This window comes from Elephas maximus, chromosome 7, assembly GCF_024166365.1.
Source record: "Elephas maximus indicus isolate mEleMax1 chromosome 7, mEleMax1 primary haplotype, whole genome shotgun sequence".
Lineage (NCBI taxonomy): Eukaryota > Metazoa > Chordata > Mammalia > Proboscidea > Elephantidae > Elephas > Elephas maximus.
This window is the reverse complement of record NC_064825.1, coordinates 35,051,842-35,066,116: the sequence shown is the minus strand read 5'-3', so window position 1 is coordinate 35,066,116 and position 14,275 is coordinate 35,051,842. Positions and strand designations below refer to the sequence as shown.

General features: G+C 43.4%; 1 protein-coding gene across 3 annotated transcripts in view; it reads right to left on the bottom strand.

The window, feature by feature from the left end:
* The window catches only part of ME3 (malic enzyme 3), a 250,131-nt gene that overhangs the window by 91,905 nt on the left and 143,951 nt on the right, over positions 1-14,275 (bottom strand). For all 3 annotated transcript variants that reach the window (XM_049889593.1, XM_049889592.1, XM_049889595.1), the window contains one exon: positions 10,386-10,461. In XM_049889593.1, the coding sequence (XP_049745550.1) occupies positions 10,386-10,461 (76 nt within the window). The remainder of the gene's footprint in view (positions 1-10,385; positions 10,462-14,275) is intronic.

The window sequence follows — 14,275 nt, the reverse complement described above, 5'->3', positions numbered from 1 at the left end:
ATTCAGCTGGGTGAAAGCACATGTGCTCTTGGAAAATTCTGCCCTGCCCTGACACCGCCTTCTCCACAGCCTGCCTCTGACCTCCTCTTGGCAGTTCTTCCTGCTGGAGCCTATGTCCACATGCTGCTCCTGTTGTCCAAACTCTGGGCATTTCTTAACTATCTCTCCTCAACAAAGCTTCCTTACTCTGGTTCCCATTCTCTCAGCATCTGTGATAGTTAAGATTGTGTGTTGACTTGGCTGGGCCATGATTCTCAGTGTTTTGAAAATTGTATAATGTTGTGATCATTTCCCTGTGAAATGTGATATGTGATTACCCCCAAGATGGAATCTGCTGAGTGGTACTGGCAGGGGTGGCGCCTGTGATGGCTCACCATCCCCTCAGCCTTTATCTCTCCATCTTCCTCCACCTACTTCCTTCCTGCTCTCCTTGCAAAGGTGGTTGTCTTGTTCTGGATCCAACAGCTATCTCTTTCTGACCTCTGGTTCTTGGGACTTGAGCTTGCAGCTTACCTGTCATCTTGGGATTCGTCGACCTTCATGGCCTGTGAGCAAGAGTACTGCTCCCTGACCTGCCTATCTTGGGTTCACCAGCCCCCGCAGCTATGTGAATCAGGAGAAACTCTGTGGTCTTGCCTGCCGACCTTGGGGATTCCTCAACCTTCACAACCTGTGAGCGGGAGCCCTGCTCTCCAACTTGCTCATCTTGGTTCACCAGCTTCGGCAGCCCTGTGAATTGGGAAAGGCCTCTATCCTGATCCAAAGACTTGGGACATTCCAACCCTTATGATCATGTGAGCTGTTTCCTTGATATAATTCTCTCTCTATATATTTATACACTTTGCTGGTTTTGCATCTCTAGAAAACCCAGCCTAAGACAGCATCCTTCTCTCTGCTGAGGGACAGTGAGCGACATGGAGTTAAACAGAAGAATCAGCTGCTCCAAGGTGTAATTCTTAAATCTCTGTGGCCTTTCAAGATGGTGAAGGGGCTCTGCAGTGCTTCCTCCCAGCCTGGAAATGGCCAAGTGCACTCTACTGCATGCCCAACTCCCCTGAGAGAAGCTCTGCCAACTTTATTTGGAATGTCTCACCTCCACTGATCATCCATTCCCAATCCTACTGTGCTTATACCTAGGTTATTGCAATAGTTTCACAACCAGACTACTTGCCTCTCATCTTTCTTCCTGCTAAGCTTTCCTACCAACCAATGTCAGGTTCATTTTTTCAAAAGCCATTTTCATTATGCCACTGCCAGGCTCAAAAACTCTTAGTGGCTTTTGTCTATAGAATAGAGTCCATAATGCTTAAATCTTTAATGGCTTGAACCCAACACACCTTCTGAAATGTATCTCCTACTACACATCTGCACACGATTGCCTACTTTAGCCAAAATGGCTTCCTAACTTCTTCCAGCCTCCCTCTGAACTCAACTATAGCCTCTCTCCTCTTAGCCTCTGTATTCCTCTCTCCTGGAAGGTCCTTCTCCACTTTCTCGAACAGTGCAAATCCTGCAGATTACAATCTAATGCAATTTCTCCTTTCCCTGAATTGGTTATATCTACTTTACTATACACTTAGCCTGCTCATCCTTCAGTTTTGTCTGCCTGCCTTCCACAAACATTTATTAAGTACCCACTGCATGCCAAACCCTGCACAAGGTGCTACAAATTATTTGATGGCTATGATGGTTAAGGTTGTTTGTCAACTTGGCTGGGCCATGATTCTCAGTGGTTTGGCAGTTATGATGTAGTTTGGCAGCTATATAATGATGTAACCACCTCCATAATGAGATCTGATACAGTGCCATCACTTCCATGATGAGATCTGCTAGGAGCAGCCAATCAGTTGAAAGGAGTTTCCTGGAGGTGTGGCCTGCATCCAATATATGTGGTCTTTCTGGAAAAGCTGGCTGGCTTTTGATCACTCTGGATCCTGCAGCTGTCTTCTGTTCATCTGACCTCCAGTTCTTGGGGCTTAGCTTAACTGCTGATCTTGGGATTCGTCAGCCTCCACAGGCTGTGAGCCAGCAGGCTGCTCTCTGAACTGCTGATCTTGGGTTTGCCAGCCCCTGCAGCTAGGTGGGAAACCCTGGTGGTGTAGTGGTTAAGTGCTACGGCTGCTAACCAAAGGGTTGGCAGTTCAAATCCACCAGGTTCTCCTTGGAAACTCTGTGGGGCAGTTCTACTCTGTCCTATAGGGTCACTATGAGTCAGAATCGACTCGATGGTGCTGGGTTTGGTTTGGCAGCTCGGTGAGTCAGGAGAAGCCTCCAGCCTGAGCCACAGGCTTGGGACTTTCTAGCCTCAACAGCCACGCAAGCCATTTCCTTGATATAAATTTCTCTCTATATATATACATATACGCATCATTGGTATTGTTTCTCTATAAAACTCAGCCTAAGACAATGGCGATAGCACTTGGGTTCTTATTTAACATTTTTGTTGTGTGTATGTGGGCACATTTTATCTCACCAAATAGTCTGGAGATTAAGAACAGGGGCTTTGGAGTATGATAACCAATATTTCAATCTAGGCTTTTTGATGTCATGCCATATGTGATTACGGGTAAATAGATAACTTTTCTGAGCCTCAATTTCCCATAAAATGGGGATAATAATAATATCTAACTTATCAGGTTTTTGTAAAGATTAAATGAAATAACATATGTGTCATTTTAACCAGGTGCCTTGTATACACTAAATGTTCAGTAAATAGCCACTATCCTTATGATTTTGATAATGATTATTACTTGGGATAAAGATTATATATCAGAATTTTAATTGTTTATTATCTCTCTAGTTCATCATTACTGTGACAATGCAATAATAATCTGTTAAATGAACGAATGAAAGGGAAACCAAAGGAAGACCTTGGCAAATGCAACTTTTAGGAAAGTCTGGCCATGAGAAGCTCAACAGCATTCTAACCTTGATATTCTCATTCATTCCAATGGCATCTACTGCCATCTCAAAGCAGAAGACACTTATAGCTATCTACTAGACATTTCTAATTGGATGTCTAATAGCCCTCTAATTCCACAGGTCCCAAACCAAATGAAACCTCCTTTCTCCAAGACTTTTATTCTTGGTATCCTACCTCCCTCTGTTACTCTGCATTTCCCAGGCTCAAAATTGCCCAATTTCTTTGCCTCTTCTCTGTCATTAGTCAACCACAGCCAATTGGTTACCAAGTTCTGTTGATTTTACTTTCTCCATATTTTTTAACATCTTTTCCATGATCTTCATCCCCATTGCTATTGCCCCAAGGCTATCCATCTCTCACTTGAGCCACTGCAGTGGTCTCCTGACTGGCTTCTCTATTCTTAGATTCTTCCCACTCCATTTCATTTTTGCAAAGCATACCCAGATTTATCATTTTCTTGTCCCCAAACCTCCAATGGTTCCTTCTGCCTATAAAATAAAGCCCAAGGATCTTAGACTAGCTTCAAGGCCTTGCATGGTCTAGACCCAATCTGTTCTTTGAATTCCTCCCCCCCAACTTCATGCTCCATCCAACTAAAATACTTGCAATCTTGTATAAAGTTTGTACTTTCTTGACTACTTGCCATTTTACTCCTCAGTTCCTTTGTCTCCTTGATCCAAATCATCTTTCAAGAAACAGTTCAAAAACATCTTGCTCCATGAAACTTTCCCTTCTGGAAGTTCTTACTCCCTCCTCCAAATACACATAGCATTTTCCTGGCCCGTAGCACTTATCATTTTTTTTCCCTGTTGTATAGTTATATCCATCTTCATGTCTTTCATAGTGGCAGGTCTTGTCATCTTTGATTCCTCAGCATTTAGCCTGATGTCTCAGTATGATAATGTATTTAATAAATGTCTGTTGAACAATGCAATAGGTCCAATATAGAGCACAAAGTCTTTCCCAATGGACTGAATTTAGACCTACTGTATATTAACACTGTTCAGCGAGAAGATGCTGCATCTTATTTTTTGTGACATCAATGGAGGTACTGCTGGGAGCTACTAGTTCAGTAGATTGTCAAAAGACTGAGGGCAAACCAGGCAGTATCCTTGGGTTTCAAAGCCCAGCAAAAACTTTCCACCATGCAGCTGTCAGTTTGTCGTACCATGGGGCTTGTGTGTTGCTGTGATGCTGGGAGCTATGCTACCGGTATTCAAATACCAGTGGGGTCACCCATGAAGGACAGGTTTCAGCTGAACTTCCAGGCTAAGACTAGGAAGAAGGGCCCAGTGGTCTACTTCTGAAAAGAATTAGCGAGTGAAAATCTTATGAATAGCAACAGAACATTGTCTGATATAGTGCCAGAAGATGAGCCCCCCCAGGTTGGAAGGCACTCAAAAGACAACTGGGGAAGAGCTGCCTCATCAAAGTAGAGTTGACCTTAATGACATGGATGGAGTTAAGCTTTGGGGACCTTCATTTGCTGATGTGGCACAACTCAAAATGAGAAGAAACAGCTGCAAACATCCCTTAATAATCAGAACATGGAATGTATGAAGTATGAATCTAGGAAAATTGGAAATCATCAAAAATGAAATGAAAAGCATAAAGATCAATATCCTAGGCATTAGTGAGCTGAAATGGACTAGTATTGGTTATTTTGAATTGGACAATCATATGGTCTACTATGTGAGGAATGACAACTTGAAGAGGAATGGCATTGCATTCATCATCAAAAAGAACATTTCAAGATCTATCCTGAAGTACAATGCTGTCAATGATAGGATAATATTCATACACCTACAAGGAAGACCAGTTAATAAGACTATTATTGAAATTTACGCACCAACCACTAAGGCTAAACCTGAAGAAACTGAAGATTTTTACCAACTTCTGCAGTCTGAAATTGATCAAACATGCAATCAGGATGCATTGATAAATTAGTGGTGATTGGAATGTGAAAGTTGGAAACAAAGAAGAAGGATTGGGTAGTTGGAAAATATGGCCTTGGTGATAGAAACGATGACAAAGATTGCATGATAGAATTTTGCAAGACCAACGACTTCTTCATCGCAAATACCTTTTTTCACCAATGTAAACGGCAACTATACACATGGACCTCGCCAGATAGAATACACAGGAACCAAACTGACTACATCTGTGGAAAGAGACGATGGAAAAGCTCAATATCATCAGCCAGAACAAGGCCAGGGGCAGACCATCAATTACATATCAATTAGTCATATGCAAGTTCAAACTGAAACTGAAGAAAATTTGAACAAGTTCAGGAGAGCCAAAGTACCACCTTAAGTATATCCCACCTGAATTTAGAGACCATCGCAAGAATAGATTTGAAGTGTTGAACACTAATGACCAAAGACCAGATGAGTTGTGGAATGACATCAAAGAAATCATACGTGAAGAAAGTAAGAGGTCATCAAAGAGACAAGAGAGAAAGACCTAAATGGATGTTGGAAGAGTCTCTGAAACTTGCTCTTGAACATTGAGTAGCTAAAAAAAAAAGCAAAAGGAAAAAATGATGAAGTAAAAGAGCTGAACAGAAGATTTCAAAGGGTGGCTCGAGAACACAAAGTAAAGTATCATGATGACATGTGCAGAGACCTGGAGATAGGAAACCAAGGGAAGAACATGCTCAGCATTTCTGAAGCTGAAAGAAGTGAAGAAAAAATTCAAGCCTCAAGTTGCAATACTGAAGAATTCTACGGGGAAAATATAAAATGATGCAGGAAGCATCAAAAGAAGATGGAAGGAATACACAGAGTCACTATACCAAAAAGAATTGGTCAGTGTTCAACCATTTCAAGAGGTAACATATGATCAGGAACCAATGGTACTGATGGAAGAAGTCCAAGCTGCACTGAAGGCATTGGCGAAAAACAAGGCTCCAGGAATTGACGAAATGCCAATTGAGATATTTCAACAAACAGATTAAGCGCTGGAAGTGCTCACTCATCTATGCCAAGAAATTTGGAAGACAGCTACCTGGCCAACTGACAGGAAGAGATCCATATTTATGCCTATTCCCAAAAAAGGTAATCCAACTGAATGTGAAAATTATCAAATAATATCACATGCCAGCAAAATTTTGCTGAAGATCATTCAAAAGTAGCTGCAGCAGTATATCAACAGGGAACTGCCAGAAATTCAAGCCAGATGTAGAAGAGGACATGGAACCAGGGATATCATTACTGATGTCAGATGGATCCTGGCTGAAAGCAGGGAATCTCAGAAAGATGTTTACCTGTGTTTTATTCATTATGCAAAGGCACTTGACTATGTGGATCATAACAAATTACGGATAACATTGTGGAGAATGGGAATTCCCAAACACTTAATTGTGCTCATGAGGAATCTGTATATGGATCAAGAGGCAGTCGTTCAAACAGAACAAGGGGATACTGCGTGGTTTAAAGTCAGGAAAGGTGTGTGTCAGGATTGTATCCTTTCACCATACCTATTGAATCTATATGCTGAGCAAATAATCTGAGAATCTGGACTATATGAAGAAGAACAGAGCATCGGGACTGGAGGAAGACTCATTAACAACTGCATTATGCAGATGACACACCTTGCTTGCTGAAAGTGAAGAGGACTTGAAGCACTTACTGATGAAGATCAAAGACCACAGCCTTCAGTATGGATTATACCTCAACATAAAAAAAAATCCTCACAACTGGGCCAATAAGAAACATCATGGTAAATGGAGAGGAGACTGAATTGTCAAGGATTTCATTTTACTTGGATCCACAATCAATACCCATGGAAGCAGCACTCAAGAAATCAAAAGATGCATTGCAATGGGCAAATCTGCTGCAAAGATCTCTTTAAAGTGTTGAAAAGCAAGGATGTCACCTTGAGGGCTAAAGTGCACCTGACTCAAGCCATGGTGTTTTCAATTGCCTCATATGCGTGAGAAAGCTGGACAATGAATAAGGAAGACCACAGAAGAACTGATGCCTTTGAATTGTGGTGCTGGTGAAGAATATTGAATATATCATGGACTGCCAAAAGAAAGAATAAATCTGTCTTGGAAGAAGTACAACCAGAATACTCCTTAGAAGCAAGGATGGTGAGACTACATCTCACACACTTTGGACATGTTATCAGGAGGGATCAGTCCCTGGAGAAGGACATCATGCCTGGTAAAGTAGAAGTTCAACAAAAAAGAGGAATACCCTCAATAAGATCAATTGACATAGTGGCTACAACAATGGGTTCAAGCATAGCAACAATTATGAGGAGGGTGCAGGACCAGGCAGTGTTTTGTTCTGTTGTGCAGTGTCGCTATGAGTTGGAACCGACTTGATGGTACCTAACAACAACAATAGGATAACATTTTCCTTGTTTGGAAGGATTTTATAACTCCAAACTCCTTTGTACTTCAGATGACTAAAGGGCATTTGGGGAGGCAATGTGCTAGGTCTTCTTCTGTCTGCCTTGCTCTTATTGCCCACACTCCTTGGCCTAGGTGGACCCAATGGGACTAGCCCAAGACTGACCTTAGGATCATGATTCCTGGCTTACTCTGGTTCTGGCTTCTTGGACATACTATGTACAGCATTCCTCTCCTTTCTCTTTCTTTGTTTTCTCCTTGTCTCCCATCTTTCTTTTCTTCCTTCTTTTTTTCCTCCTCTTCCTCCTTCTCTTCTTTTCCTTCTCTCTCTCCCAATATAAATAATGCATACTCCTTAGCTTTAAATCTTGGTTCCAATAATCACTAGCAAAGAACTTAACATCTCAGTTTTTTTGTCCATAAAATGGGAATAATAATAAAATAATAATCCCTATATTTTATAGGGTTGTTAGAATTCAAGAGTTAATCTATATAAAGCACTTAGCACGGTGCTGTGTGAGGTGGATATGGTGGCATGCTGCCCTGGTCCCCTTTCAGGAATAAAAGGTTTATTCCCCTGACCTGCAACCAATGACTGATTAATGTAGAGGTCTAAAGACCTGGCTTCCCTGTCCCACCTTGGGACAGCTCTGAAGGGACATCTCAGATCCTAAGACTCCTCACTCCTCAAATGTCAGCTGAGTCTTCCTTGAGACCTCACTGCCATCAAACTCCCCCCTCTGCCCTATCCTACTTTCTTTCCTTCTACAGGTGTCGATCCCAACAGCACTCCCTAATAGACTTCCTATATGATAATCTCTATCTCAGAGATAGCTTCTTAGGAAATCCACCCCCTGACACTGGGTACAGAGTGAGGCTTAATGCACGGTGGGACTGTGCACAATAGATAGGACTTGGCAGTAGCAATCTGGCCCACGTTTAAACGCTTTAAGTTCCTGGTGCCCAGTGGCAGAGGGTGCTCCCTTGGCTCCACTATCCAACCACCTCTCAGCACCTCCTCCTCTGGAGCTGTTGGGAATGGGATGAGGAAGAGATTTAGGAGCTTGGGAAAGCTGTTAGGGAGGAGGGCTACTCTCAGATGAGCCTTCCTCCCAGCTCCGGGCAATGGTCACTGTGGGAAAGAGTAGGAAACACAGTTCTCACTCCTCTTTGTGATTTATGCCAGACAGCTCTGGGTGGCCTGGCCCGCCCCCTCCTCCCTGAACAAGAAGGGCCCACAAAACTTCATGGTCTCCCCAGCCCTGGGCTTTGGCTTCACTTCCCTTGTGGCCTACTTCTTTTACATTCTCAGTTTGCAGCTTTGCTTTCAGTCTTGGAAACCACAGAAGTCATTTTTTAATCTTCCAAGTTGATTCAAGAGCTCCTTTAAACCATCCTTCCCCTACAGCCCAGCAGCCAACAACATCGGGGGTCCAATGATACTCCTTCCTTGAAAAACTCTGCTCCTGAGAGCCAAGAACGTGTCCTGCTTCCTCCAGTTTTGAACGCTGACACTCCACTAAACCCATCGCCATTGAGTCAACTCCAACTCATAATGACCCTATAGGACAGAGTAGAACTGCCCCATAGGGTTTCCAAGGAGCAGCTGGTGCATTTGAACTCCTGACCTTTTGGTTAGCAGCTGACCTTTTGATTAGCAGCTGTAGTTCTTAACCACTGTACCACCAGGGCTCCAACACTCTGCTAGAGGGCCAGAAGTAGGTGGGACACCAAGAGAGAGTGGGAGAAGCTGTATTTGGTGCTCAGTGGGGTGCGGTGGAGCAGCTGAGGGAATTGGCAGGGACTGAGGGAGGGAGGCCCAGGAGAAGAAAAGATGATGGGAGTGCCATAGCCTCCCAGTCGAGAGGCAGGGTGGTGTTAGCATTGCCAAGTTCTCTTACTGACCCTGAGAGTTACTCATACTATCTATACTTTGTCAGCACCAACCCTTTCCAAGTCATGTGCCAGAAATGCCCTCAACAACAGCCAGCAGATGTTTTGTGGTTTTGCTTCACCCCTTTTGTTTGCAGAAGTGACAAAGATCTTAGGTGCCAGAATCCCTCAAACTCTTCCACAGAAGACCCTACGATAGTAGGTCTGGGGGTCTAGCCAGAGGCTAAAAAATTTCTGTAAAGCTGCATGTTTTATATTAAAAATTAATATGAATTTTGAATTCCATGTTATATCCTATTTATTATATAAAATAGTTTTTTTCCTATATCTATTGAGTAAAATTAATATTTCAGGAAGAAGGGCCAAGTTTATTATGTTATCCTGTATATATCTCTCCTTTCTCCCCCCCATACACCCAAGAGTACACATTTCCAAGTATGAATCATGAGCTTTTTCTCTTGGTGCAGAACGTCCCCACCCTATATCCTAGTCTCCTCAGTCCCTATCTGTCTAAGCTCTATCCTCAATTCAAGTCCCAGATTCAATGTCACTTCCCCCACGAAGTCTTCCCATATTCCCCTCAGGCTAAAAGTAATCTGTCTCTTTTGAACACCCTCAGCTCTTTTTGTGTACCTTGTTTACATCATGTTTCATCTTGTTAGTCTTTTATGTCTCTGTCTTCTTTTCCTTAAGAACTGTCAGCTTCTTCCTATTTCTTCCTGTATCCATCATGGAAACTGTCATCGAGTACTTAACAGGTGTTCAATATATGATGAACATATCTTCAGACCCACTCCCTGACTGCCCCGCCCCCCAGCTCCAAAAAAGAAGATTTCACATGGGTGCCTAAACAACAACAACAAAAAGCCCCGTTGCCGCGGAGTCGATTCTGACTCATAGCAATGCTATAGGACAGAGTAGAACTGCCCTACAGAGTTTCCAAGGAGCATTTGGTGGATTTAAACTGCCGACCCTTTGGTTAGCAGCTGCAGCACTTCACTATGCCACCATGGGTTCCTGGTTAATACAAACTTCTGTTCCTTAGTGTGTTTGTGCTTGGCTATAAAAGATCTATAGTCTGGGCCTGGGAAAGAGGAACAGTATCTGGCCTTCAGTGTCATAATGTCTCATTTTGTAGCTGGGAAGGAATCTGGACCAGGATAAAAGGATTCACCCAATGATAGAACAATAGCAAAGAAAACAGGATCTTACCTTAATATTGTCTTCTGGCCAAGAGTTTAGCATTGTTGCAATGTGGCCTTTGTCATGAATGGTGATAAACAGCCCACTAGGAGAAACAAGAGAAACCAGGCAGTCAGACTGGGAACAGAGGAAAGACCACAAGTACTATGTGTCATTGCATCATCTAATTTTGCCATAGACCTGGGCAAGAAGGGTCTTTGCCCAAAGTCCCAACAATTTAAGGGCCCTGCTCTGGCTCTCCTCCAATCCTATCTCTCCACAGAGCAAGAAGTCCATGGAGTCAAGGTCACCGGAGCCTTCACTGTCCCTGCATCCCTCTAGACCATACTCCAGGCACCCAGGACCCCAGAATTTCCTGTCCAAATGGCCCAAAGTCTACTTCCTGGTAATGTGTGGCCTCTTTCCTTGGTCCCTCCTACTGAGTATAGGCCACATCACTGGTGAGTGGATCCCTAGCTGGAACTTGGACATGTGGGCTTGGGTGTCCACACACATGTGCATGAGGCCCCTTGTGGTATGGAATGCAGCTGGGGATGGGAAGAGGAGTGGGCCAGTTTTTTTCTGGAGCCCTGGTGGCACAGTGGTTAAGTGCTCGGCTGCTATCCAGACGGTTGATGGTTCAAATCCACCAGCCACTCTGCCAGAGAAGGATGTGGCAGTCTGCTTCTGTAAAGATTTACAGCATTGGAAACTCTATGGGGCAGTTCTATTCTGTCCTATAGGATTGTCATGGATTGAATTATGTCCCCCCAAAAATGTGTGTATCAACTTGGTTAGGCCATGATTCCTAGTATTGTGTGGTTGTCCTCCATTTTGCGATTGTAATTTTGTGTGGCGAGGATTAGGGTGGAACTGCAACACCACTCTTACTCAAGTCACCTCCTGATCCAATGTAAAGGGAGTTTCCCTGTGGTGTGGCCTGTACCACCTTTTATCTCTCAAGAGATGAAAGGGAAGCAAGCAGAGAGTTGAGGACTTCACACCACCAAGAAAGCAGCACCGGGAGCAGAGAGCGTCCTTGGGACACAGGGTCCCTGGACCTGAGAAGCTCCTCGACCAGGGGAAGATTGAGAACAAGGACCGTCCTAGAGCCGACACAGAGAGAAAGCCATCCCCTGGAGCCGAAGCCCTGAATTTGGACTTGGAACCTACTAGACTGGGAGAAAATAAATTCCTCTTCGTTAAAGCCATCCCCTTGTGGTATTTCTGTTACGGCAGCACTAGATGACTAAGACAAGGGTTGTTACGAGTTGAAATCGATCTGATGGCAACAGGTTTGGGTTTTTTTGGTTAGACTCTAAATTCAAACCTGGACTTCCAAACCACCATGAAGGTATGTTTGTAAAGACTGGAAGATGGAATATATTTTAACAGTACGTTAGCTTGATTTAGAACTTTTAATGTTTAGCCCTAAGGTATGTGGGCATCTATTTTTTGCCCCAGGCCCCATGACTGTCAGGGTGAGCCTGGTATCCTCTCCTTTAATTTTAGTACAGAGTAGACATGGAGCCTACCCTCTATGGCCCTCAGGGAGAGGAGGCGGGGTGGAGAGGCAGGCCTGACCTGTATGACACAGGCTGACTCTGAGACCTCAGGATTATGGTGGGTCTGCTACTATAGGGCCTTGCTATTTGATACCTTAATCAGTGGCATGCTCCAGGAAGAGTGGACTTTCTTCTTGGTGTAAGTCCCTCTTCTTTGCTCCCACAGAATTGTGCAGGTTTGAAAGAGCATGAACTCTGGAGCTAGAAAGACCTTGTTTGAATCTTGATTCCACTGACCTTTCATAATTTAAACTCTTGAAGACTCAGTTTCTTCATCTATAAAATGGGAACAGTAATGGCCTACCTCATGCGGTAGTTATAAGGATTAAATGACCTCAAGCATGCAAAATCCCTACAAGGGTCAGCCATAGATCTCGCTGTATTCCACAGCTGGGTCTGTTTCAATCTTCTGTCTTGAGAAAGAGTTAAAGCATCTAGGAATGAATGATGCCCTGTGAGGCACTGCCTTTGACAGCTGGTGTAACGTGTTTGAAATCTGATGTTATCATCCTGCTCTGAGGCACAAAGGGAGGCAGGAAGGTGGGAAGCTCCAGGAAGCCCTAGGCCTGGCAGCCATGCTTCCAGCTTCTGCGTGAATGAATTATAGGCTGCCCTGGGGATCCCAAGGCAAAGAACATCCTGCAGGGAGCTAATACTGAGTCCTTGTCAAGGCTAATGATCCCTCTGAGTAATTAGAACAGAATGTCCTTTACCGCTCCTGGTGCTGTGAAGATAGGCTTCTGGGCTAGAGACACTCACGGGAATCTCACTGTTAATAGCCATTAATGGAACAGGAAAAAAACAAAAATAATTTTAGCCACTGATTACTTCTCCCAAGTTTTTCCTGTTTACCTCAGGGAAGCAATTTTGGAACTTGAGGGAGAAAAAAAAAAAAAAAACATATATTTAAGTTTAAGTGAATACATGCCCTGCTTTATATAACATACAACATATTTCTGAAAAATTGTGAGTAAATAAAAGTTCTATACTTAAAATTATATTGAATGTGTACTTGGGAGGTTGCTGTTTAAAGGGAAACCAAGAAACCAAACCAGGTGCCATCAAGTCTGTTCTGACTCACGGTGACCCCATGTGTATCAAAGTAGAACTGTGCACCACAGGGTTTTCAATGACTGATTTTTTGGAAGTAGATCCCAGGCCTTTCTTCTTCTTTTTTTTACTGTGCTTTAGGTGAAAGTTTACAGAGCAAATCAGTTTCTTATTAAACAGTTAACACACAAACTGTTTTGTGACATTGGTTCCCAGTCTTGCCATGTGTCAACACTCTCCTCTTCTGTCCCGGATTTTCTGTTTCCACTCGTCCAGTTTTCCTGTCCCTTCCTGCCTTCTTGTCTTTGCTTTTCGGCTGGTGTGCCCATTAGTTTCCTATGCATGAATTGAACTATGAAGCACATTTTTCAGGTGTGTGATTGTTGGCCCTATAGGCTTGTCTAACCTTTGGCTGAAAGGTGAACCTCAAGAGTGACTTCAGTACTGAGTTAAAAGGGTATCTGGGGCTGTACTCTTGGGGTTTCTCCATTCTCTGTCAGATCAGCAAGCCTGGTATTTGTGTGTGTGTGTGTGTGTGAATTTGAATTTTGTTCTACATTTTTTTCCTGCTCTGTCCAGGACCCTCTATTGTGATCCCTGCCAGAGCAGTCGGTGGTGGTAACCAGGTACCATCATCTAGTTGTTCTGGGCTCAGTCTGGTGGAGGTTGTGGTAGTTGTGGTCCATTAGTCCTTTGGACTAATTCTTCCCTTGTGTCTCTGGTCTTCTTTATGCTTCTTTGGTCCAGCCAGGCTGGGATCAGTAGATGTACCTTAGATGGCCCCTCACAGGCTTTTAAGACCTCAGATGTCATTCACCACAGTAGAACAATTTCTTTATAGACTATGTTATGCCAGTTGAGCTAGGTGTGCCCTGAGACCATGGTCCCCAGCCTCAGCCCAGTAGCTCAGTCTCTCAGGGTGTTTGGGTTTGCCTGTGAAGCTTCTATGACTTTGCCCTGGTCAAGTCGTACTGACTTCCCCAGTATTACTTACTGTCTTACCATTCACCAAAGTTACCGCATAATCTACTGTCTAGTTATGTTTTTCCCTCCTCACCCCTCCCTTACCTTGTAACCCTCAAAGATTGTTTTTTTCTGTGTGGAAACATTTTTATGTGTTTTTATAATAGTGGTCTCATACATTATTTGTCCTTTTGTGATTGACTTATTTCACTCAGTATAATGCCCTTCTGATTTATCCACGTTGTGAGATGTTTCACAGATTCATCACTGTTCTTTATCATTGTGTAGTATTAGTATTCAGTTGTGCGTATGTACCAGAGTTTGTTTATCCATTCATTTGTT